This window comes from Chaetomium tenue, assembly GCF_020726465.1.
Source record: "Chaetomium tenue strain MPI-SDFR-AT-0079 chromosome Unknown F5144scaffold_5, whole genome shotgun sequence".
NCBI classification, from domain to species: Eukaryota; Fungi; Ascomycota; class Sordariomycetes; order Sordariales; family Chaetomiaceae; genus Chaetomium; species Chaetomium tenue.
In genome coordinates, this window is record NW_027117333.1 from 1,395,795 (window position 1) to 1,421,264 (window position 25,470).

The following is a 25,470-nucleotide window of genomic DNA, read 5'->3' on the forward strand; positions in this document are numbered from 1 at the left end:
AGCTGGAGCAGCAAGAGATTCCAGCCCGCTCAACGTGGGGTGTTCGGTTTGACAGGGGCCCTGTCCCCGTCTGCAACCCACCCATGCAGCTGTTAGAGATGCCCCACCTTAACTTTTCTGAATGAAGAAAAAAAAGTTGAGATGGGAAAGAGGGTTATCGAGTTGCAAGTCGCGACTCAAACGAAGTCATATCGACAAAAAACACACCATTTTCGACGCCAAGAATGGCCACGATCGACGTGAGCCGGCAGAGGGAATCTCTACTTGGTGATGCGGCAGCAATACAATTTTTGCCCCGCGAACTACTGCTCTTAATCCAAGATCGCAGTTCAACTCAATTATTAGAGGCTATCGCAAACGCAGCCCTCGTCTCCCCCGCCACAGACAGGATATTCGCCCACTTCGAATCGGTATTCCCAGATATTTGCGCCAGATGGGTCTTATCTCACCCGAAACTCGATGTGAGAGTGCTTGCATCGTTTGCCCGGATTTTGCCATTTTCGCCCTCCTTGTCTGTCTTTCTCATCTCTCACCTTCAACGAGAAGTGGGAGGAGGTGTTGGAGTGAAGGCACTTGGTTCCCTTGACTTGGCATCTTTCCAAGATGCAGACCTTCCTATCGTCCTGCTCTCTTTATGGAGGCTCAACAATTTTGACAAACGAACATTCTCGCCCCTGTCAAAACCTTCCCAACTTCAGTCATTATATGCCCACCAAGATCCCACAGTCAGATACCTCGCCATCAGGTTATTCTGCCAACTTCATGATGCCTCAGATCAAAAGATGGAGGCTTTATTGGCCAGACATATCCCCAAGGACACCAGTCTCGTTGCGGATTTGGACGGGAGGAGGGCAGATTATGCGTTTCTGAGTCTGTACGAGGACGCAAGAAACCAAGAGTCCCGGCGTCTTCGCAGTAGTCTTCAGGCAGACGGAGTCTCCGAGTCTGACTCTGTTCAGTCCGGCGTCTCAATGCAAAATCTAACACCACTTGTTGTCAAGTATGGCAGGACAGTCCTCCCTCGGCCTCTGGGCCCTGTGAACACCCCTAGCACCCTAGCCCTCACGCCGACCACCATTGAGAACCTTGAGAACCTCAGCAGCATGTTGCAGCAGTCGGGCCCTGTATTGCTACATGGCCTTTCAGGGGCGGGTAAAACGTCCCTAGTGCACGAGATCTCGAGGGAGTTGGGCAAGCAAAAGGAGATGGTAACGCTGCACCTCAACGAACAGACCGACGCAAAGATGCTTCTCGGTTTGTACACAACAGACTCAAAGCCCGGGTCCTTCCAATGGCGCCCGGGCGTCTTAACGACTGCGGTAAGGGAGGGGAGATGGGTGCTTATCGAGGACCTTGACCGCGCTCCGACCGAAGTAATGAGCACATTACTGCCACTCATCGAACGGGATGAGCTTCTGATTCCCGGCCGCGGGGAAAGGATTCAGGCAGCGTCAGGGTTCCGAATGTTCGCCACAGTCCGGACTCAGCTGGGCATGAACGACAGGGAAAATCTACCAAACTTGATCGGTCTGCGTCTGTGGCATCTGCTACATGTCAAGGCGCTGCCCCGGGACGACTTAAAAGAGGTCATCATTGGCAGGTACCCCCTGCTGCACAAATACACGCCCGGTGTGCTGGCCGTATTCGACCAACTCCTTGCCTGCACCAGCGGGTCGACACGTCTGTCCCTCGGCCGGACTGCCCTGGACCGCCCTATCGGCACAAGAGACCTTTTGAAATGGTGCAGCAGACTCGACGACATCCTACGAGCGGCTGGCTGTAAGACTGGCGACGAGCCCATCACGGATACGACGAGAGATCGCATGTTCCTCGAGGCCGTGGACTGTTTCGTTAGCAGCATGCATGAGCCGTCTGCCCGCAAGATTCTGGTGGCGGCGATCGCCAAGGAGATGCATCTCTCTTCTGAGCGAGTCCAGCATTATTTGACAAGCTACATCCCGGATATGGAGGACAGCGAGTCCAGGTTGACCATTGGGCGTGCCTCCTTCGTCAAGCCGCGACGGACAAGCAGGGTCACCAAGTCGAAAAGGCCGTTTGCTACCACAGTTCATGCCAAGAGGCTACTTGAGCAGATTTCCGTCGCCGTCAAGCACCGCGAGCCTCTGCTGCTGGTTGGTGAAACGGGTATCGGCAAGACAACAGTGGTTCAGCAACTGGCAGAGTCCCTCGGGCGGCAGCTGGTCGCTGTGAACCTGTCACAACAGAGTGAAGCAGGCGACCTTTTGGGTGGGTTCAAGCCTGTCAGCTCGCAGAGCCTTGCAATGCCCCTGAAGGAGGAGTTTGAGGACCTTCTTGAGAGGACTGGTGTTTCCGCCGAGAAGAATAGGGAATATCTTGAACGCATCTCCAAGCGGTTCGCCAAAGGTCGGTGGAAGGAAGTCTCGAAGGAGTGGCGGAAGGCTCCCAAGATGTTCGAGGCGATCCTGGCCCAGTTGGAAATTAGCCAAACTCGCGCCGAGGCTACAGATGGGCAACCCGCGAAGCGCAGGCGTACCGAGTCCACCAAGTTGCAACGTCTGCACGATCTTAAGCCCCGTTGGGCGTTATTTTCCCAAAGCCTCGATCAGTTCGACAGACAGATTGCAAGCGGCTCTGCTGGGTTCGCCTTTGCCTTTGTCGAGGGCAAGATCGTCAAGGCTGCGAGGAACGGCGACTGGGTTCTCCTCGACGAGATCAACCTAGCCTCTCCAGACACCCTTGAAAGCATCGCCGGGCTATTCCAGACCACTCCCTCCCTTCTTCTTTCCGAGACGGGAGAGATTGAGAGGATACAAGCACACCCCAACTTCCGGGTGTTCGGAGCCATGAACCCAGCCACTGATGTCGGCAAGCGTGATCTTCCACTCGGGTTGAGGTCACGATTCACAGAGATCTACGTCGGGAGCCCGGACCGTGACAAGAAGGACCTGCTTACCATCATCAAGACTTACCTCAAGGGGAACAATAGTAATATCGACCGAGTGGCGGATGATGTTGCTGATCTCTACCTCGAAATCAAGAAGCGAGCAGAGCTCAGGCTGTTGGTGGACCAGGCGAACGAGGTGCCGCATTTCAGTCTGCGCACTTTGACTCGTGTCTTGACGTATGCCAACGACGTCTCTCCTTTCTACGGCCTGGAACGGGCGCTTTACGAGGGTTTCTGCATGTGCTTCACAACATTGCTCAGCGAGGAATCGGAGCGGACGGTTATGCCGTTGATTCACCAACATCTCCTGAAGCGGTCAAACATCCTCACCATACCACCCAAAAAGCCCACGGACGGAAAGAATTACGTTTCCTTCAAGAACACGAATAAGGACCACCAGTACTGGCTGCTCCAAGGAAACGAGATGCTGATAGAGAGGGAGGACTACATCATTACGCCGTATGTTGAGCGAAACCTGCTAAACCTGGTCCGCGCCACATCCACTCGCAGATACCCCATCCTGATTCAGGGGCCAACCTCGGCCGGCAAGACAAGCATGATCGAGTACCTGGCCAACTACACTGGGAACAAGTTTGTGCGGATCAACAACCACGAGCATACCGATCTTCAAGAATATCTCGGAACATATGTGTCCGACTCGGAAGGGAAGCTCAAGTTTCAGGAGGGTGTGCTGGTCCAAGCCATGAGGGAAGGATCCTGGATCGTGCTGGACGAGCTAAACTTGGCGCCTACCGACGTTTTAGAAGCCCTCAACCGCCTTCTAGACGACAACAGAGAGCTTCTGATTCCCGAGACACAAGAAATCGTGCGACCCGCAGAGAACTTCTGTCTCTTCGCTACTCAAAACCCCCCGGGCTTGTATGGAGGCAGAAAAGTTCTCTCTCGGGCGTTCCGCAACCGATTCCTTGAGCTTCACTTCGACGACATCCCTGAGAGCGAGCTCGAGACTATTTTGCAAAAGCGCAGCCGCAACACGGCACCGTCTGACTGCCGCCGCATCGTGTCCGTTTACAAGCAGCTTACCCGACTTCGGCAAGAGAGCCGTGTCTTCGAGCAAAAGAACAGTTTTGCGACGCTCCGAGACCTGTTCCGCTGGGCGCTGCGGGAGGCAGAGACGCGGCAGGAGATTGCGGAGCATGGTTTCATGTTGCTCGCAGAACGTGTTCGCAAGGATGAGGAACGTGACGAAGTCAAGAAGGTTATCGAGGAGGTCTTCAAGGTCACCATTGATCCCGCTCGCCTCTATGACTTGGACACAGCCCCCGAGCTCAGCAATGTCCGCGCGAGAAATAGCCAGGGTGTCATCTGGACCCGGGCAATGCGGCGGCTGTATGTGTTGGTGAAGCGCGCTGTCAAGAACAACGAGCCCGTGCTGTTGGTGGGCGAGACGGGTTGTGGCAAGACCACGGTTTGCCAGTTGCTTGCTGAGTTCGAGAAGCAGGAATTGCACATCGTCAACGCTCACCAGAACACCGAGACCGGAGATCTCATTGGTTCACAAAGGCCAGTGAGAAACCGTGGGGCCATTCTGGACTCGCTCTTCCGGGATCTCAAGGAGGCAGCGAGCATCCTAGGAAGGGAGGATGGGGGCTCGTTAGATGATCTGCAGGAGTGGTATCGGTCTCTTTCTCCTGCAGAACGCTCGAACGGGCTACCCGAATCCTTGAGTTCCAAAATCCATGCCGGTACGACGAGGAGCAAGGCGCTCTTTGAGTGGAGTGATGGTAGCCTTGTTCACGCCATGAAGGAGGGAACCTACTTCCTCCTCGATGAAATCTCGCTTGCGGATGACTCGGTCCTTGAGCGTCTCAACTCGGTGCTCGAACCCCATCGCAGTCTCCTCCTTGCCGAAAAGGGCATCACCGACTCTTTCGTCCAAGCCACCGAGGGTTTCCAGTTCTTTGCCACCATGAACCCTGGTGGTGACTTCGGCAAGAAGGAGCTCTCACCAGCGCTGCGGAACCGCTTCACTGAGGTTTGGGTGCCGGCATTTTCCGAAGTTGACGATGTCCACGACATCGTACTCTCCAAGCTCGATAGCAGATTCAAGCCGCGTGGCGGGAACAAAAAAGGACCCAAGCCTATTTCCCGCATTATCGTCGAGTTTGCTTCATGGTTCGGCAAGACCTTCCGTCCCTCCTCAGCAACAGCCTTTTCAGTCCGAGACATCCTAGCCTGGGTCGAGTTCATGAACACTTCCCAATTCCCTTCCCCTGCGCTCGCCCTACTCCATGGTGCAGCGATGGTCTTTATCGACACCATCGGCGCCAACCCCTCCGCCCTTGTGGCCGTCGACCCGAAAGAGATGGCTTCCCAACGGCAGATGTGCCTCGACCAACTCAGCGTCCTCTGCGGCACTGACCTAGTCCAACCCTATTTCCAGGAGCCGCAGGTCACGATCGATGAGAAGTTGCTTACGATTGGCGACTTTGCGGTCGACAGGTCTATGGCGGGCGGCGCCATCGACGCCGGCCACGAGTTTAGCGTGCCTACCACCAAAATGAATGCCATGCGTGTCATCAGGGCGCTACAGGGAACCAAACCCATTCTACTGGAGGGTAACCCTGGCGTAGGCAAGACAACACTGGTTACGGCACTCGCAAGGGCTTGCGGACGGCCGTTGACGAGGATCAACTTGTCTGATCAGACGGACTTGATGGATCTGTTTGGTACGGACGTGCCAGTCGAGGGAGCAGAGGCGGGCAATTTCGTGTGGCAGAATGCGCCATTTTTGGAAGCGATGCAGAAGGGCGAGTGGGTGCTGCTCGATGTAAGTATTGCTGCAATATTCCGTTTGTTCATGAACCGATGGCTGACTTGGATTTACAGGAAATGAACCTTGCCTCGCAGACGGTCCTCGAAGGTCTGAATGCTTGTCTTGACCACCGTGGAGAGGTTTACATTGCAGAACTAGACCAAGTCTTCAAACGTCATCCGGATTTTAAGCTCTTCGCCGCTCAAAACCCTCATCACCAGGGCGGCGGCCGCAAGGGGTTGCCTAGTTCTTTTGTCAACCGTTTCATCGTTGTTTACTCCGACGTCTTTACGAAGCAGGACCTGCTTCATATCACCGCCAAGAAGTTCAACACAATCGGGGGCGAAACCCAGCAACGATTCATCGAGTTTATGTCCAGGCTTGACGATGAAGTTGTCAGCAGAAGATCATTCGGTGCTCTGGGCTCACCTTGGGAGTTCAATCTCAGAGATACCCTGCGTTGGGGCGACTTGTTAACCTCACAAAACACGCTCCTGGCAGGCCGAAAGCCTGACGACTACCTGGATGTGATCATTCGGCAACGCTTTAGGACTGAGCGAGATCGAGAGCAGGTGAACAAGCTTTTTGCCGAGATATTTGAACGAGCGCCCGAGAACCACGGTCTGTACCACGACGTCAACCCCTATTTTGGCCAGGTTGGGCTTGCAACTTTGAGGAGAAACACGCTTTCGCAACCGACCCCTTTCCCTGACATTGACACCGTACCGAGACTTAAGGAGATCGAGTCACTCATGATATCGATTGAGCAAGACCTACCTTGCATTCTTGTTGGGCCCTCTGGCAGCGGCAAGTCGACACTCCTAGCACATGTTGCTGCGCTTGCGGGGAAGTCTCTTGTTGTGTTCCCACTTAACGCCGACGTTGATGCCATGGACCTCATTGGAGGCTTTGAGCAAGCGGACCCTCACCGGGAAGTTCAAGCTTGTCTTGTCAAAGTCCGGCAGGCACTCCAAGAGCAAATCTTGCTGGCTCTTCCGAACCCGGTTCCCAATGCCGTCGTCGATCTCATGGCTGCTCTCAACTCCTTAACCGGAGAGGCGGATCAGTATGAGGGCATCCTCCCATTTATCGAGGCACTGCAAGCAGATGTCTCCGTTCCAGAGCCTCTCGCCGCGCTCCTCTCTGAAGCGTCTGAGGCACTACACAAGCCCCTGACGCTAGAGAACCCCCGGTTCGAGTGGCTAGACGGTGTCATCGTGCGCGCCGTCGAAACTGGCGCCTGGCTCGTCCTGGACAATGCTAACTTATGCAGCGCGTCTGTCCTAGACAGACTCAACTCGCTTCTTGAACGCCCGAATGGCATCCTGAGCATTAACGAGCACAGCGGCCCAGGAGGGGAGCCGAGAATCATCACGCCGCACCCCGATTTCAGAATCTTTTTGACGGTTGATCCTCGGTATGGTGAGCTCTCACGGGCTATGAGGAACCGTTCGATCGAAATCTACCTTGGTGATTTGCCCGCAGAAACGGCCGCCGTGAAGAAGATTGCTCCGGTAGATGGTGCCTTGCAGAGGTTCCATACCGCGACTAGAATCTTGGACCAACAAACAGAAGATGGACAGCTTGTCCCCTTGGCCTTCGACGTTCTATCTCTTGGAGATACCAACAAGCTTGATGCGTACCTTCAAGCCACTCGCGAAGCATTGGCCGATTCCTCGCCATCACTAGTGCGCTCGCCAGCAGCCATCCAGCACTTGAGTCAAGTGCTGTCTTACATTCAATCAGAAGATGCCGGCCCCTTGAGGCAATCGCTTGCGAACATCTACGCTGCGTCTTCGGACAAGATGCTGATGCCTCTCCACCCACTGGTCAACTCGCCCATGGTTTCACTCCTGGAGCAAGGCCACAAAGGCCTTGCCTTCTGGCTCGCCAGCTGCTACGAGCTTTATCTTGCCATCCAAACCTCGGAGAAAGCGATGGAGGCGCAGCTTGTAAAGGTCAATGTCAGCAAACCGTCCTCGATGAACCGTCTCCAGCGGTCGTGGGTTGCAGACAAGGTCGCCTCGCTCTCCCGGGATTCAACAGTCAATGCCGTCCGGTTCCTTTCGTCGGTACTTCGCACGGCCAAGGCGTTCCTGTGCGAGAAGTCAGATGAGCCTGGTATCTGGAAGAAGCGCCGTTCGGTTTTCAGACGGCTGATGCTGTTTTGGAAGCGAACTTTCGAGTCGTTGATTGTGTCCTCGTTTGAGGAGGCGCGTTTCCAAGCTCATTTGACTCAGGGATCGAACCTCCTGCAGCATAGCCTGTCCACTCTGCAAGACACCGGGGATCACAAGCTTCTTTCGATGCTCTCTGGGTTCCTTGAGCGCGACTTTGTCGTAGGATTCAAGCTGTCGAGTGGCCTTGGCATGGAGGCCCTCTGGCACCGGCTGCGGCCAGACCCGATCCCAGATGTCCAAACGTTAGAGCAAGTCATGGAACTGGAGCGTCTGGCAGATAGGTTCGATTCCCTCCGCTGGCGCGTCGACGTCAATATATCCACCCTGCGGGCCATTCAAGATTCCATGGCGCGAGTATACGCCCTCATCCGTACCGGCAAGGGAGACGCTGCCGGCCTCGTCAAAGACCTCCAGTCCGAAATCACCGCCCTCGAGTCCAGAATCGGAGAACACTCCACCACCCACAAGCCATTCTTCGCGTCCAGTTTTGAAGGTCTCAGGCAAGCACTCGTCCTGCACCAAGTCTCACAGGACGTGACCATCCAGCCCGGCTCGACGGACGTGGATGTTCTCGCAAGCATTCCCACTCCAAGTCTGATGCGTCTGCAGTGCCTGAAAGAGACGGCGTTCCAGGCGGTGGACTACATTCTTGTCCAAGAAAGCAGCGAGGCCCATCCCTGGGGTGGTGCCCTGTCCAAATCCCTGCTGCTCAAGTACGATGCCGCGTCGTCGGCGAGCTTGGATGAGCTGCGCTCGCTGGAGGTCGAGATGCCTATCATGGGGAGGGCTCTTGTTGCCGCGTCAGAGGCGCTGGCGACGGATCCGCTGGTCAAGGTTGAGCGTCTGCTGCTGAAGTTGATGGAGGAGGTTGTGGCAGCGCATGATGAGTCGTGTAGGGGGCGTGTGATGGCTATTTATGAGGGTCTTTTGGCGCGGGGTGATATTCATACTGTTCTCGGAGGTGAGCTTGGGCCGTGGCTTGAGAAAGCCAAAATCCCCGAGACCCTTGGTGGCAACCTGCCTCAGCACCTCAGCGCTGTTTTCGAACGGCGCTTCTCCAAGGCCTTGCTGGCCCTGGCGGTCTCGGCCAAGGGGTTCCAGCCGCGCTCTGCGTCAACCTCTATCGCCTGGATTCGTTTCGCCCTTGGCTGTGTTGAGCTCTTCGTACCAGACAAAATCTTCGACCCGCACCACCGCGCGCAAGTCGAGGCAGAGGAACACCAAGAGCTCTACCAAAGCCTGCAAACCCAGGTCGCCGCCCTCGAGTCGTTCGAGCTTGCCTTTACCGGGCAGAAGACCAGTCTGCGCTCTCAACTTCTCGTTGAAGAGGCCGAGGGGCTGGGTGAGCCGCCATCAGTTCAGCAGATCTACCGACCGGGCGGCGGCGAGCTCCGCAGCCTGCAGGGTGAGTTCAACAACGTGTTGAATGCGCTGGTTGGCAATGATGTTGCGGTTACCCACCTACGATCTCTCGATCTGGCATCATCGGGCGATGCTGCTCAGGAATTGGCGCTTGTTGAACAGAACGTGACGCTGCTGATCGCTCGCTTGACGTCGAGGTTTGGAGCCTATCAAGATTTGACCATGCCGCTCGTTAGCTTCCTTCGTTGCGTGAAGATGGGGCTGTCTCTTGGGAAGGGGGTCAGCTCCAGCAAGGAACTTGTTGGTGGTGAATCGGAGACCCTTATTGCAGTCACGCCATTCCTCAGTGGTACTGTGTGGCAGGCCGAGACAACACAATTGCCGACCCGTACCCTCGAGTTCCTCTCGTTTGTGCAGACTTTTGTGGCGGTGGACGGCCTCGACAAGCTTCCTGTCTCCTTACGCCAATCGCTGCACGAGTGTCTGGACTCTTTCCACGAGGAATGGACCAAGAAGCTCGATTCGGACCGGAAGATCGAGGCGGCCAATAACAGCCTGTACAGATTCAAGGGCAGTCTGGAAGACCAAGAGGAGTACGACCAAGAAGAATTCGACCAGCTCTTCCCCGATTATACCCCCGATGAAGAGGGCGTGCCCAAAGTCAAGAAGCCGCTCCGCGGCGGCCGCGATCTCTCCGTCCTGTTGGCCGAGGCACACGAGAAGATTTTCCTCTCGACACAAGAACCACAGCAGAGCATCAATGGGTTGTGCATGCAAGTTGCTCGCCGGATCGCCCGCGAGAAACGAGAGAGCACTGTCGCCGAGCCTGCTCTGGACAGCACTCTTCTCCCTGCGGCCATTTTAGCCTTCGATGAGCAGGTTCGGGCGTTCAGCTCCAACACCGGCGCCACCGACTACAACTTCTACACGGACGCCAATCTCTCCGAAGTCCGCAAGATTCTCGGTCTCGTCAACTCAATCAAGAAACGTTTCTTGGAACTCCAAGGAGTTGATGAGATTGGCCACCATCAGACCCTCGCCGACGTGGTCATGGCGTGTGACAAAGTCTTGGAAATGGCGATCGACGACCCTCTCGCTAGTCTCATCACCGCCATCGAGCGGCTGTATGCCCATGTCTATGAGTGGCACGAAGGCGGTTGGGCCAGCAAGGTGCACAAGGCGACGGCATTGTACGAGAAGCTGCGAGATACTATTTGCGACTGGCGCCGTCTCGAGCTGTCGAGCTGGTCACGGTTGCTCGACACCGAAGTCAAGAAAAGTTACGAGGACGCCAAGTCGTGGTGGTTCATCGCCTACGGTGCTGTCATACTTGAACCGTGCTCTATCCTCCAGCTAGGCCTGGACCTCAAGGACCACACTGTCAAACTGCTGAGCATCTTGGAGTCGTACTTCGCTGGTGCCAGCCTCGGCCAGTATGGCGCCCGTCTGAATCTGCTCAGGCAACTCAAGAACCAGTTGGATCAACTTGTGCTGGATGAGCCTGCCCTGGGATTGGTTTGCGACGCCGTGCAGAACTTCATCACCTACTACAGCCGATATGAACGCAAGGTTAAGGAGACAATCAATGCCGGAAGGGCGCCTCTTGACAGGAGCATGAAGGATGTCCTGTTGTTATCGAAGTGGCGGGACAAGAACATCGAATCGCTCCGAGATAGCGCGCGCAAGTCTCATCAGAAACTCTTCAAGCTTGTGCGCAAGTTCCGTGCGGTGTTGGAACAGCCGATCAAGGCCATGATGGATCAGGGGCTTCCTGAAGAGGTTCACGACAATACGGTCTTGGAAATTGGAGTGAGGCCTCTCGAAGTTCGGGTTGGCCAGGACGCCATTACCCTCTGCCAGCAGGCAGTCCCAGACATTGCAAACCACCCGCACTGGGCTCGAATGTCAAATCTACCTGCTGTCCTCAAGGCGATGTCCAAGCATGGATCTCTACCCACAGCTGGCGTCAATGCTACCGAGACATTGGACAGCTACATCACCGACCTTTCTTCTTCCATCGCTGCTCTCAAGAAGGAAACCCCCGACACCCTGACGGACGAGAACAAAAACATCGTCAGCCACCTCAAAACCCGCAAGGTCACCCTCTACAGCGATACCCTCAAGACCCTTCGCGCAATGGGCTTCAGCCGCAACCTCGGTACCAACATCCTCGAGAAGCAAAGCTCAACAGCCGTTGTCCTCGTCGGCTCAGGTGTTGTGCCTCACATCGACAACGCCGCGTTGAGTGCCATCGAATACTTCTACCACAAGACGCTTGACCTGGCTCCGCGGTTCCGCCATGCCACATACGAACACTCCGAAGACCTAAACCGCGAGGTGGTGCAGAGGAGTATTGGGTATTTGGAGGGTGTGCTGCATGTTATGTTTCGTCAGCGGCAGTTCTTGGCTCGGGTGGCCGGGGAAGAGCGTGGTCTTCACGGGGCTGTCGAGAGCGTCAAGGTTCTTTCCGCTGGTGGGGCGTCCTTCGGGCCGCAAGCTCGGTTGGCGAATCATGCTCAGGTTGTTCGCTGGGTCGTACAGATTCTCAAGGCTGGAGTTCATCTGGTGGATGTCCACGGCAAGCTTGGCGGCGCAGGAAATGCTGCGGTCCGCGGTAAACTTGAGAGCTGGGTTGAGGCATTTACGAAGTTGGATGCTGAGAACGATAGTCTCCCTCGCCTTCCTAGCGGCTTCACCTCGGCCGGTAACGACAAGCTCCAGGATGATGTGGAGAAGGAGTTGGATGCTCTTCGGATCGGCCTTACAGAGATCGCCAAAGCAAGGCCTGACCTAGCCTTTGTCGTGCAGCAAATCCAGCTATGGACCAACATCCAGGCAACGGAGGTTATCAACGGCGTTTCCGGCGACGATATCAACAACTTTGCGGTTGCAGCCTTGACACTCTCAAGCAAGATTCTCGTCGCACTGCAAAACTTCCAGAAGGCCGCCCAGTCTCTGCCGCAGACCACAGAAGACGCCGGTTGGCTCCTTAGCTACAACGACAATCTCCAAAAGTCCATTGACGCCCTCCGCATGACAAAGATCAACTCGGAGGCGCAATCCCTCATTCAGCAACTCAAGACCCTCCCCGCCGACCAATTCCCCGCCGCCTCCGCCCTCCTCCGACTCATCCACCCCGTGCTCGCACAATACTCCACCATCTGCACGCACAACCTCGCGCAGTTCTCCACCCTTCACCGCGCAACCTGCCGTCTGGGCCACCAGCTCGCCGCCTCGTTCGTGCAGATCTCCTCGCAGGGCTTCTGCACGCCGCAAGAAAAGAGCGACGAGAAATCGGGCGAGTCCAGCAACGTCGAGAGCGGCACCGGGCTCGGCGACGGCGAGGGTGCCGAGGACATCAGCAAGGACATCAAAGCTGATGAGGACCTGTCGGATCTGGCACAGGACCCGAATAATAAAACCCAGGGGGATATTGAGGAGAATAAGGATGCTGTTGATATGGGGGATGATGAGTTGGAGGGGGATGTGGGTAGTGTGGCGGGCGAGGATGAGGATGAGGAAAAGAAGGATGGGGATAAGGACGGGGAGGAGGAGGAGGAGGATGAGATGGATGAGCAGGCGGGGGATGTGGATGACCTTGACCCGACGGCGGTGGACGAGAAGATGTGGGATGGGAGTGGCGAGGATGATGCGGAGAAGGATCAGATGGGGGATCAGGAGAAAGGGAAGAAGGATGAGGACCAGAGTGCGGCCGCTGAGGGGAAGAAGGAGCAGCCGAAGGGGGATGAGCAGGAGGAGGGGAATGCGCCGCCGGATGATGTTGGTGAGGAGCAAGGGGATGAAGATGCTGAGATGGAGGCGGGACAGGAAGAGGAGGGTATGGCGAAGGAGGAGTTGAATCATCAAGATCAGAACGTCCAAGAGAACGAGACACTGGCATTGCCGGAGGATATGGACATTGAGATTGATGATGGAGACGAGCAGAGTGGGGAGGAGGATGACTTGGATGGGTTGTCCGATGCGGAGAAGCCCGAGGAGAAGCAAGCTGATGTGGCTGATGATATGTCTCAGAACGGGGATGAGGAGAAGGGTGAGGAGGAGCACCAAAAAGATGAGGATATTCAGGAGGAGGAAGCAGAACAGGAAGAGGAGGCTGATGCAGCTGGTGATAGAGAGGACGAGATGGATATGGAGATGGAGGAGGAAGAACAGGGAGATGAGGACCAGGACGAGGAGAAGGACGAGAAGAAACCCCCGCTGCCCGACGACGGAACAGGCGCGAACCAGGACGATGTCGCACCTAGCGATGTCAAGAACGGAGGCGGTCAAGCCGAGGACGCCAACATGCAGGACGACGAGGTCGAGAACAAATCCGGTCAGAAGGAGCAAGGTGCGCTCGGCAAGCAGTCGGCCGAAGAGGACAAGGCTCCCGGCAACAAAGGTGCACTTTCGAGCATGGATCAAGAGCAAGGACCGTCTGACGAAACTGAAGACGCCGACTCGAAAGACGCACAGCCGTTCAAGAAGCTTGGTGATGCGTTGGATCGGTGGTACCGCAACCAGCGGGAGATTCAGGCTGCTTCGGAGAACCAAGAAAAGACGGAGCAATCTGCTGAAGACATGGCGCGGGCCGAATTTCAGCATCTCCAAGACGAAACTGCCGAAGCCGATACCCAGGCTCTCGGGACTGCTACCAACGAAGAGGCTCGCCCAATGGACGATGCGATGGCGGTCGACACCGAAATGGATGAAGGCAATAACCAGATCATGCCGGAAGATGAACAAGAGGAGGAGGGCGGAGATGTGGATATGGAGGATGTTGAGCGGGCCGAACCGCAGGATGCCTCCAAGAACGACCGCGAGGAAGGCCGTTCCGGTGTCGCAACGCGTAAGGGAGCCTACGAGACGGACGACAAGGACGATATCCCTCGGGCTGAGGCTCCCGAGGATGTCGACGATGAACAAATCGACGAGACATCCACCCAACTCCTGGCTACGCACATCGATGGGGAGGATGAGACGGCCCTCCGTGATTATAACGAAGCGCTCGACATGTGGTCGAACTTCCAAAGCAAGACCCAAGCGCTCTCACAATCCCTCTCCTCTCAACTCCGGCTCATCCTAGCCCCGACCCAATCCACCAAACTTTCTGGTTCATTCCGCACCGGCAAGCGCCTCAACATCAAGAAGATCATCCCCTACATCGCCTCCAGCTACAAGCGCGACAAGATCTGGATGCGCCGCGCCATCCCCTCCAAACGCGCCTACCAAATCCTGCTCTGCGTCGACGACAGCTCCTCCATGGCGGACGACAACCGCTCCTCATCAGGCAACCTCGCCCTCGAATCCCTCGTTATGGTCGCGCGCGCGCTCACCGTGCTCGAGGCCGGGCAGATCGGCGTGCTGGGATTCGGCACGGACGTGTTCGTGGCGCACGCGCTGACCGACCCGTCCTTCACCTCGCAGGACACGGGCGCGCGCGTGCTGCAGAAGTTCACCTTCGGCCAGGCCGGCACCGACATGGTCGGCCTGCTGCGCAAGACCATCGACCACTTCGCCGAGGCCCGCGCCATGCAGGCGTCGTCGGCCGGCGGCGAGGACCTCTGGCAGCTCGCCCTGATCCTGTCCGACGGCCTGGTCCAGAGCAGGGACCATGCCCGGCTACGGCCGCTGCTGAGGGAGGCTATGGAGCAGCGGATTATGGTGGTGTTTATTGTGATGGATGATGCGCGCGAGAATAAGAAGGGGCATAGCGTGTTGGAGCTGAAGGAGGCGAGGTTCGGGCCGGACGGTGTGCCCGTCATTCACCGCTATCTGGACTCGTTCCCGTTCCCGTACTATCTGATTGTGCATCACTTGGAAGATTTGCCGGGGGCGCTGGCGGCGCTGTTGAGGACTTGGTTTGCGGAGGTCAATTCGTAAGGGGCATGCAGATAGACTTGGCTTTTTGTTTTGTGATTGTTGGGAGTTGGTTGTATTTGGAGTTTGAGAAGGAAAAGTTAGATATGTAGTTTGATTGGCAAATTTTTATTCATATTGCAAAAGATGTTGATGCCCTGATGGTGAGGAATATGTTTAATGTGTTAATGTCGAGGAAGGGTTTCCTGTACGTGGCGAGCCAGTCCCAAGTTTGTTGTTTCCAGGTCCTGTCTCCTTTCTTTTTCCCCTTTTTCAATTTCATTCTAAGGTAGCTTATATAATTAATCAACCCGGCGATATATGATATGATCTCCTGATCCTGTCCGCCTTTTCTCTGTGGTATTAGTGACAAGTTATGGTATAGCCTTTAATATTCTCGCCTGTTGTTAAGTTCGGGCGAGACGATATTCAGGCGTGAAAAGGATAGCAAGATTCCTAAGTAAACTTCGGAGTTTCAATTCACTCGTTAAGTACTTGGTAATTTCCATCAATATCACTCCTAGTAAGCGCAATGAGACAGGAGAGAAAGCATGAAGCATGCCCAACATAATTCAGGTGGATAATGTCGGTGTACACATTCTGGGCCATCAAATTCAACGAAGATGGGAATCACAATAAATAATGCTAATATAACCCAAGCCAGGAACGCATAATATGCAACCACGGCTCTGCCCAACAAACAGGCGAGCTCGTACTCGAGCTATTACCAGGAAACTTAAGGACTCGGGGAAAAAAGACGCAGTCTACCAACCATCCACCCAAACCCCACCCATAAAAGACAAGGTAGGAAGAGAAAACGAATCCCAGCAGACGCTCTCTAACGAACAACCCATAAAGTGACGCGCCAATGTCTCCCCCGCCTGCTTCGCGCGCTCTCAGTCAAACAACCCCCTTCACACACACAAACAGAAATCACACCCCACCGCTCACGCCCGCCCCAAATAAACCCACGGCTCCTCCGTGACATTGCCCTGCCCCTGACTCTGGCTCTGGCTCTGGCTGCCAACGAACCCAGCCGTCCCCGGTCCGCCCTCCACACTCTCCAGCACCTCGCCATCGGCGTCCCCGTCACCGCCTTTACCCTTCTGCTTCTGGCTATCGACCAGCGCGCCCTGCACCAGCTCGATATCGCCAATGGTGTCATTGAAGACCGAAATCAGCGTGTTCAGAACCGTCATACGGTTCCATTCGTGCCGCGTCTTCCAGATCTCGTCCATGAGCTCCCGGTAGATCTGCTCCAGCTGCTCGACGCTGCACCCCGACGTGCGGTCGGCTAGCGTCTGGAGGAACTCGTAGAGGCTTCCGTCGTGGATAACGGGCTGCTGCGACGAGGCGTTGGAGCCGGATTGCCGGAGGGAGTTGTGCCCCCGGGTGAGGGAGGCGAGGGCCGTGCCGGGGCCGCCCTTGCTGCCGCTGTGTGCGCTGGGGCCGGACCCGGACCCGGAGTTGGGGGTGTGCGCGCCGGGCCCAGTGCTGTGGCTACCGCCGCTGCCGTTGTGGGAAGCGTGGTTATTATGGCGGTCTTCGTTGAGAATGCTACTCATGCTGGATGAGGGCTTTTGGACCGGGTGTTGTTGAGAGGATGAGGGGATATTGTCATCTGAAACTCGGATAGACGCAGCACCGCTACCCGGGGGCGGGCCCATGGAGCCCATTCCCACCCGGGGCTGGAGGATGCCCTGGGCCATGGCGGCTGCTTGGGAATGCGCCCATTCCCTGCCACTTGAGCTTGACTGGCTGAGAATAGTCGAATGGCCGCTCTGGTGCTGACCCAGGTCTTGGGTGTGCACTTGAGTATCGAGGAGCAGCGACGAATCATCTAGGTTGTGCGCGGTGCCACCGTTGGTGCGCTGCGTGTCGTCGCGTTGTGTACTCCAGTTTCCGGACCCGCGGTTGGTGGATAGTTCTGATGTTTTGGTAGTTGACGCATCATTGAGGATGGCGGATGGAGATACGCCTGGAGGGATCGAAGTGACCGCCGAACGTTGGGAGAACTGTGTCCCTGCGGTTGCCCTGGTTGAGTCTCCAAGTGGCGGGCGACCTCCGATGTGAGGCCACTGAAGAGGCGAAGCCATGTCAGGCATGGGTTGTGTGTCGTCATCCAGACCGCTCATGTGGACGTCCTCGCCTTCAGGTCGAGACCCCGACGTGCCGTTCGTCAACCGGTGCGAGCTAGTCATGTCCGAATGTCCATTAGACTCGGGGCTCATGATGGGTTGGAATCTAGCCGCGGTTGTTGTGCGCATGCCCTGTGTCAGAGGAAGCCCGATGCCCACTGGGCCCTGCGAGTCACTGTCCCCATCGCCTGGAATATCGGACTGGATTAGATCAACCACGGGCTGCAGCGCCTTCCTCTTGCGGGCCTTCTCTTCCGCCTCCTTGACCCTTTGCAGCTGCCTCTGGAAGATTTCCTCGAACCTGATGCCTTGGTTGGCAAGAGTCTGTCCAATGTCATGCACATCAACCTCAACATTGGTGCGGAGCTCATTCGCCTTGAGTGTCCTGTCTCGATCACCCGCGTTTTTGGCGTCGAGGTACAACCTGTTGATGTCCTTGTAGAAGTCGATGGGTCTGGCGTAGTAGCCATTTGCCAGGCGCTCCTCGATGGTGGTGCTCTCTAGGTTGTAGAAGAACTTCCCTGTAGCCGTCTCCCGAATACCTTCAGTGCCTTCCTTGTCCTTCGCGATCTCGTACGGCCTGTTTTCGGTCTGGACAATATCGGGACGGACGAAATTGGGGTCGGCTTCGTCGAATAGATACGCTATCTGCGCGAAAGGAATCACTGGTTGCCTGAATTTCCGGTACTTGCGGTGAATCTGGTCCATGATCGGTTGCAGACGCATCTTCAAAAGGTTGAGGGAGTGCAAATCAGCCTTGCGCTGAGCTTTAATCTCTTCCTTGGTCAGAACTCTCGGCGGCGGCGGCGGCGCAATTGGGAGTTCTTCGATAACCCGCTTCTTGCGATTCGCAGGATCTGGAAAGTCAGTTGGGGACTTCCTCAAATGGCCGATGATGCTGTCAAAGAACTCGAGTCGGTTTTCCTAAAGCATATTAATTAGCATTGGCCCCGATTGTTCATGGTGTTTCTTGACATACCCGCTCCGGGCGCTCGACAACGGCCCGGTTCTTCTTGGAAAAGCCGAATAGCTCCTTGAGAATCTCGGGCGCCAACTGTTCGGGCATGCATTCAGACGTTGCCAGAAGAAGAACGGGATCGGAGGGTGGTATGCTCCGTAGCAAGGTGGTGAATGTTGTGATGGCTGCGTCGGTGATGCTGCTCCACCAGATATCGACACTCGGAACGAAGATGACGCTCGGCTTGTGCCGCTTCACTTCCGTGAACCGACTAACGATGACCTGTTCCATGGGCTATGAAATTGTGAGCACAGATATTATCACGAAAACCAGAAGGGAAGGCTTACCCGTCCATCACCCAACAGCGTAGCGAGATCCATCGTTTGTACATGTACCCCTTCCAGGTGATGCAGGATAGCAGCCGCCAGATAATTTTGGCCCATCCCAGGCACACCGGAAATAAGAAGCCGGGGACGAAAGATGCGCGAGCGCTCAAACTCCTGGTGCATCGCCTCCCTGCCGAAGCCATGGTCCGCATCTTCAAACGGCTCGTACATGGCTTCCTGGAGAGCAGTGGTCTTCTTGGGCCTCGGGAGGATGTTATCCAAAACCCTCAGAATGGCCCTGTATTGATTTCTCAGGAGTGGCTCTACTAGACGCGGTAGCGGCGAGGCCGACGACGAGGTTGACCGCTCGGAGGAGGGAACCATCTTTTTGACCGAAATCATAAAGTCGGTCGCATGGACTGTGATCTTGTCAGGGTCCACAATCAGCTTTTCTCTCGAGCCGTAGATTTGCGGGTATGTTCTCTGGATGGCATTGAGAGCGGCTTCTGTGGAAAGTGCGCGGAGGTCGGCACCTCCGTAGCCCTTAGTATTCTCCGCGAGGCCGTTCTTGAAGTCATCCGAAATGCCCCAGTCTTTGGTGTGGATATCGATGATAGACCGGCGCGCCTCGAAGTCAGGCAGAGGGAAGTAGAACTCCCTATCGAAGCGCCCAGGTCGACGAAGCGCAGGATCGATGTTATCGGGACGGTTTGTGGCGCCGATGACAATAACTTGACCACGACCATCCATGCCGTCCATCAACGCCAGGAGTGTTGAGACAATGCTGGCGTGGATTTGCTCTTGCTTGCTTGACCGCACGGGTGCGAGGCCGTCGATCTCGTCGAAGAAGATGATGCTGGGCTGCGTCCTCCGCGCTTCCTCAAACAGCAACCGTAGTTGCTTTTCGGCCTCACCAACCCACTTGCTGAGGGCATCCGCTCCCTTGCGCATGTAGAAGCTAATTTTGCGGCCGCCAGAGCCAACTGAATTGGCGAGGGCTCTAGCAAGGAGGGTTTTACCTGTGCCGGGCGGGCCATGGAACAGGACACCTCGAGGAGGTGTTACGTGGAACTTGAGAAACAGCTCTGGGTAGAGGAGGGGGAGCTGAACCATCTCCTTGAGTTGATCGATGTGGCTCTGCAAGCCACCGACCTTGCTGAAGTCGACGGTCAAATCCACTCCAAGAGGATCGGCATCAGCAAATGCCTTCTGGTTTTTGACCTTGCCGACCTGCGGCGTGGCGCCTCCAATGCCTCCAACGCCATCGGCGTTATGGCTCTGGCCGCCAGTGCTGAAGAGGCCGACAGGCGGCGCAGCTGTTGTGGGTGTCATGCCAACGGTGCCACCAACACCAGACCGCTGGACCATTTCGTCGTCACTACTATCCGAGTCCACCCCGCCTGTTGCCCCAGTCCCCCAAGGGCCTCCGAACAACGCTCCAGCTCCACCGCCGCCACCGAAGGGGCCGTACGTGGTATTGAGGGTTCGTTCCCAGGCCAGGCTGCTACCACCTTTGCCAGCCCTGCGGTTTCTTGCGGGCGTCGCAACCGGCTCCTCGTCATCTTCAACCTCGAGCGCGGCAGGGTCAATCGCAGGGATGCTGTAGTCGACCGGCTTTGTGCGGCGTTTTTTGGAAGTCCGCTCCTCGTACTGAATTGACGGGGATCGGCGTCGAGCGCGACGTGGGCGTGACCTAGAACTCTCCCTAAGTTCTTCAAGCTCTTCTGCCATTTCGTCTTTATCAAGCTCGACTTCTTCGTCGCCAGAATCCTGCCTATTGCGGCGGCTCCGGCGGCTTTGAGCACGAGAACCACGCCCCCGAGGTGTCGGAGTGGATTCGTTATCACCGCCAACATCACTCTTCGCCGCTTCCGAGCCAGAGCCTTCGCCTTCGCCAGATTCTTCGCCAGGCTCGAAATCGCTGCTTGGCTCCTGTAAGCTCTTGCTTTGAAGCCCCGGCCTCTGTCTAAGACGGCGGCCGCCTCTCGTTGTTTCCGGCTCTGTGTTAGTCTCTTCGGCCGCAGCTGGCGCACCGACATTCGCTCTCGAGGCCCGAGTTCGTCGAGTAACGGGCGCATCGTCGTCATCGTCCTCCTCTACTTCCGGCGCCTCGATTTGAGCGGGTTCTTCTGGCTGGTCCTCCATGGCGGCATCCTCGGGCTCCTCCCCACCCTGGTCGGCATTTTCTTCTTCGACCCGATCCTCTGGCTCGTCCTCGCGCTTAGTAAGGGCAAGCTCATCCGGCGAATCCATAGTTTGGTCAGGCTCGTCCTTGGGATCAGTTTCTTGTGTCGCCTCTTCGATGGGAGCGGGCGGCTTCTTGAGGCCCTTTCCTCCTCGATTGGCGCGCATCGTCCGAGCCATGGCTTCAGGGCTTCTGCTGCGCGAAGCGCCTGCTGGTCTTGCGTGCCTTCCAGAATTTGACAATTCCATAAACGTTTCGTCTACTTCCTCAGTACGAGCTCTGGTCCGGCGAGCGGGTGGTTGAGGCGGTGCAGATTCTTCCTTCCCGCGTTTTGATGATCGCTGCGCCCGCGGGTTCGTTTTCAGAACCACGATTCTGGAAGGGCGGGCAGCTGGCTTCTTTGGTGTTGAATCCTCGGGGTCATCGTCACCCCCATCCGAGTCTTTGATCACATCCTCTTCATCCTCACTACTCTCTTTGTAGGATTGCTGCTTAACAGCTGCCTTTCTCATTCTTCTGCCCGTCGCGCCCATGGGCAGATCCTCGTCTTCCTCCTCCACTTCATCCTCTTCACCAAAAGATTCGTCGTTTCCACTGTCGGAGACTTCATCATCGTCATCGTCGATGTCAGATCCCCTGTATTTGTTGGACTTCTTTCGCGGACCTTTTGGCCTCGATGGGCGTGACTTCTTGGCACTCCTGGGCCGCGGGCGCTCTTCGGTAGGGTCGAAGTTCTCGTCTTCGGAATCGGACTTGTTGGGGTCGAATCCATCGAGGATATCGCGTTTCCGTTTCGAGACCATGGTGAAGCAGTCGAGTGACAAAACCGTGGACGGGATGACAAGGTTGAACGGCTACAAGCACAAAATTGGCAGGACCGGTATCGACACAGGTAATGTCTTCAAAAACACTGCGATGTCGGTATCATAGATACAAGATGGAGCTTTTGATAGCGCGTTAATGAGAACTCCTCGGGCAATGCAGGAGAAGCATTTCGTGAATGATACGAGGGGGAGGGGGGGTGCTTCAACAGAGAGGGTGCACCTACACCACGGTCTCGATGATTTCGTCAAACAATCCGATGGGCAGCACTGATGCCGTTTTCAGCGGGAATCCTGTCGCTAGCGAAGGTGTACACGGCGAACTTGGTCGAAACAGTGTGCTGGTGATGATTTGCCAAGGCACGCTGGACGGGAGGTGATCGCTGTTGGAGTCGTTAAAAAAGAAGATGCGAAACGGCAATGTCGTCGGCCAGACAAAAACAATGCCGCAGGCAATATAAAAGTGGCAAGGAGAAAAGGTTATGCCCTCTCCTCTCGGTTGAAAAGATGATACAGATTTGGTCAGGGCTAAGGGAAGAGAAAACGGAGTGCGCCGGAAGCACGACCAAAAGGCGAGCGAGGGAGAGAGGTTCGCGCGTTCTTCCTGCTTCGCGCAGGCCGGTTGGCTGCGAATTCTCGGGATGCGGCCAATCACAAGCGTGAAACCCTGGGTTAAAGTGGGCCATAGCGCCCCTGCAGGCAGCAACGCCTCATGACCACCTCCAAAAAATCGCGGTTCATGACCGACAACTTCGACCACAGCGACCGCGTCACGAATGGAAACCAGCGATTGTACACTTATGATGCATCAAAACGTGAGTCAAGTCCTTTAATAGAGCAGACTCAGCTGCGGCGCTTTTGATTGTCATATTTGCAATTTCCGTGACCCAAAGGTTGAACCGGCGCTTTCGCAATTCGTTGTCGCATACTCATCTCGAAAACGCGTTCCAAGCGCATCGCGAACTGGTAATTGTGAAATATTAATGGCGTCATGGTGTGCGATTTGACCGGCGGCGGGCTGTGGAGAGCCAAGTTTCCACGTGGTCGATGCGGCTCAAGGTGCCGCTGACCAGGGGGGTTGGGAATCGCAACCGGCTTCCGGTCAGCCCTACGGCCCCGGCCGGACCGGTCTTTTTGCCTGCCGTGGTAAGTGCGAAGCGTGGGCAGTTGGGACTGCAGGGTTCGCTGTGCTGGCCGCGAGCTGCTGGTTGTTGGGCAGACGAGGGGCTCCGAGGGGGGTTTGCAACCTCCCGGCCCCGCTCACTTGAGTCGTGTGCAAAGTCCATGGGTTCACTGGGCCGGTCTGGTTCAGATTGCATGTAAGAAGTTGTAAACGGAGTTGGCATGGTTTGATGATGTGTTACGATTTTATCTCTTTCGTGACTTTGGTAGCTAATCACAAGGTTGCAGGAAGCTCGGCAAGTCAAATATCGTTGGTTATTCTGCTAAGTCCGGTTTTGGGTGTGAGTGGTGGCCCACCATTCCCCTTCTAGCCTTGAACCTATGAGGCTCGCTCATTGGCAACTCCAACCAAGGGTGTCAACGAGCCTCGATTATGGTGTACACTCTATTGTTCCATGAACGCTGCAATACTCAAACCATCTCATCTCCGTTTTGCTGGTTGCCGCATCTTCGGAAACTGCAGTGGTAGGGCCAGCTTGGCGAGGTGGTTGACCTTGTCACCAATCTTTGACTGTTTCACCCGAGCACCGACCTCCAAGAAGTACTGGTTCAGTTGCTTCTGCTCCAGTTTCAGGTCCTCCCTCAAATCCAGAGTGTTGACCTCAAAATTGTCGATAATGCTTGCAAAAACGCAGCAGTGCGTCATAAGCAAGTCAATGTGTGCCTTGCGCATTACTCCATTGTCCGAAAACTTGCGACGAATGTTCTCGATCACCACCTCGGGGGCTGGCGCAAGGGCTTCCCGCAAGTCGTCTCTCCTTGCTATGCTCTTTGTACCACGCTCCCGGCCTGGTTTGGTTGTCGTCCAAAGGGTGATAACCCAGAGGAGATAACGCAGGAGTTTCAGCCTCTGCACGTCATCCTCGTTGCCAGCCACACGAACGATACGGTGCGCAACAAAGCGAGCAGGGACCTGCACCGGTTCCGAGTTCCTGACTTGTTCTTGCCAATCCATGACCGGAATCGCATTGAGTACCTCGGCGCCAATGATTTCTGCCGGGACATAGACGTCTTGGATCTCGTCTGCATCGAAATTGCCCCGCGGCACAGGCCTGGCCAAGTCGACAGCCGCTTGCAACTCCTCGCGGGTGGCCATATGTTGGCTAGATTCTCGGATGGTGTACACGAGGGCGCGGTCGTCTTCGCCCAGCTTGCCGCGTGAGTTGGCAGCAAGCTCGGCATTTTCTGCGACGGCTTGGATCGCCTTCTTCGCCTTCTTTGTGCCGAACGTTTCGCCCAGGTTCATCTTCATCTCCGAGTGCGTCTGCAAAACCGTCAGTGTTTGAGTCCAGCCAGAGTTAATACCAAGTCTAAGTCGTACCGGTTTGCCACTGGATACTTCCATCGCCTCCGCCGGTGCTTGCTTCGACCTGGCTGTCCCCCTAACCACCATTTTTTTGGCTTGAATGACTTCTACCTCCCCAGTCTGCGGGTCAATGACGGCAAGGAAGTGGTTTAGGAGCGTATCCACACTCTTCCACCTCTCCTCCCGAGCCGTGTAATCTACCGTCCTGTGCGCCGAGGAGTGTAATGCCATCTCGGCAAGCGGCGGTGGGTTGCTGCCCTTCCGCCGCTTGACAGCCGGTTGTTCGTCTTTTTCGTATACATTGAAGGGAAAGGAGTCGGGAAGAGAGATTCCGGGTGTGAGGGCTATATTTTGAGTCAGCGTTTGTGTTTTCTCTGCATGAGAAAGTCGGGTCATTTGGGAGAGCCTCACCTACTACGGGAGGAGACACCTGCGGCTTTCGCAATTTGGTAACTGAAAATGAATGTGCCACGGCCTGTTTCCCCTCTTGAAAATCGACCTTCTTCTTTGTCGCCTGCGTATCCTCCTCCTGCCTCCGCCGTTTCTTCATTGCTGACCCTGGCATTGTGTTCGCTTGTTGAGTTTGTGAAAATAGCGACTCGAAATCGCAAGGTGCCGGCCCGTCGTGATTGTTAGTCGAGGGCGACGCCCCGGTAACTTTTTTTTCTGCCAGCGGCCGGACCCGCTGTTACCTCACCGCCTTGGCCCATCCCTCCACACCCCCACTACCTACATTATCGAAGCTCCAAACCAAAACGCACACGACAAGTGCGAATTCCGCATTTGAGACTACGAAACAAGAAAAATTAGGAGACAGGTTGGATTTCATAGCCCAATGGCCGGACATCTTCGTAGGTTAGCAGAAATGAATCAATTTCGCCAATGGCGTTGCGTTGTCTAGCTCCGAGCTCCGAGGAAAGCTCTGGTCCAGGTCACATCCAAGTTGAATACCTTCCGCATCCCCTGCATGTCCATGGCAGTCAAAGCAAGCAAGAAATTAAGTCACGAGAGTCATGAGGAAGCACATGGTGCTCGCTGATTTCGAAGCCAAGCGTCGTCAATTCCTGCAAATCATGATTCCGGATTTGCAATCCTATCGAGGCATAGCTTGCCCGAGTCTCGGTAAACGCCTTTGTCCAGCTCAACCTTCATTGACGGGCAACCAATCATTACCATAATTCATGATACCACCGAACCGTTCCGTACCGCACATCCCAGCCAGTTGCCAAAGTGCCTTGCCGTAAAGGGAAGGCAGGAAGTTGAAAGCTCTCGTGCTGCCGATGCTTCTTGGGTCGCTTGGTTACGGACGGCGTCAAACAGTGGGGAAGCGTTCGATGCGACAGTCGGTGTTGTCGCAGTGCTCAATCCGCTGGGTGACCAACTTGATGTCGGGGACTGGTTGAGGTCGAGTAGGTCCGGGCGTTTATTTGCTTGGGAGCTGTCAGCGACCA

At 55.8% G+C, this 25,470-nt stretch overlaps 3 protein-coding genes across 3 annotated transcripts; 1 reads left to right on the forward strand and 2 right to left on the reverse strand.

The window, feature by feature from the left end:
- Positions 1 to 782: 782 nt before the first annotated feature.
- Positions 783 to 15,127, forward strand: F5144DRAFT_549191 (uncharacterized protein; the record flags this gene model as incomplete). Its single annotated transcript, XM_066787566.1, has 2 exons — positions 783 to 5,717; positions 5,777 to 15,127. The coding sequence occupies 2 exons, from the start codon at positions 783 to 785 to the stop codon at positions 15,125 to 15,127; spliced, it is 14,286 nt and encodes a 4,761-aa protein (XP_066641172.1).
- Positions 15,128 to 16,007: 880 nt separating this feature from the next.
- F5144DRAFT_284012 (uncharacterized protein) lies at positions 16,008 to 21,772 on the reverse strand. Its single transcript, XM_066783741.1, has 4 exons — positions 21,759 to 21,772; positions 18,547 to 21,653; positions 18,221 to 18,493; positions 16,008 to 18,165 (listed from the first exon to the last, which is right to left on the reverse strand). The coding sequence occupies exons 2-4, from the start codon at positions 21,511 to 21,513 to the stop codon at positions 16,051 to 16,053; spliced, it is 5,355 nt and encodes a 1,784-aa protein (XP_066641173.1). The 5' UTR covers positions 21,514 to 21,653; positions 21,759 to 21,772; the 3' UTR covers positions 16,008 to 16,050.
- Positions 21,773 to 23,134: 1,362 nt separating this feature from the next.
- F5144DRAFT_593942 (RNA polymerase I associated factor, A49-like protein) lies at positions 23,135 to 24,584 on the reverse strand (the record flags this gene model as incomplete). Its single annotated transcript, XM_066790514.1, has 2 exons — positions 23,135 to 24,363; positions 24,431 to 24,584. The coding sequence occupies 2 exons, from the start codon at positions 24,582 to 24,584 to the stop codon at positions 23,135 to 23,137; spliced, it is 1,383 nt and encodes a 460-aa protein (XP_066641174.1).
- Positions 24,585 to 25,470: the final 886 nt, after the last annotated feature.

What these genes read in the sequence shown, in the direction of transcription:
- F5144DRAFT_284012 (XM_066783741.1), bottom strand. Translation starts at nt 21,513, where the DNA reads ATGGTCTCGAAACGGAAACGCGATATCCTCGATGGATTCGACCCCAAC. An exon ending in CGCTGTTGGGTGATGGACGG is followed by an intron (nt 18,494 to 18,546) that starts GTAAGCCTTCCC and finishes ACAATTTCATAG; the next exon opens with CCCATGGAACAGGTCATCGT. An exon ending in TTGTCGAGCGCCCGGAGCGG is followed by an intron (nt 18,166 to 18,220) that starts GTATGTCAAGAA and finishes AATATGCTTTAG; the next exon opens with GAAAACCGACTCGAGTTCTT.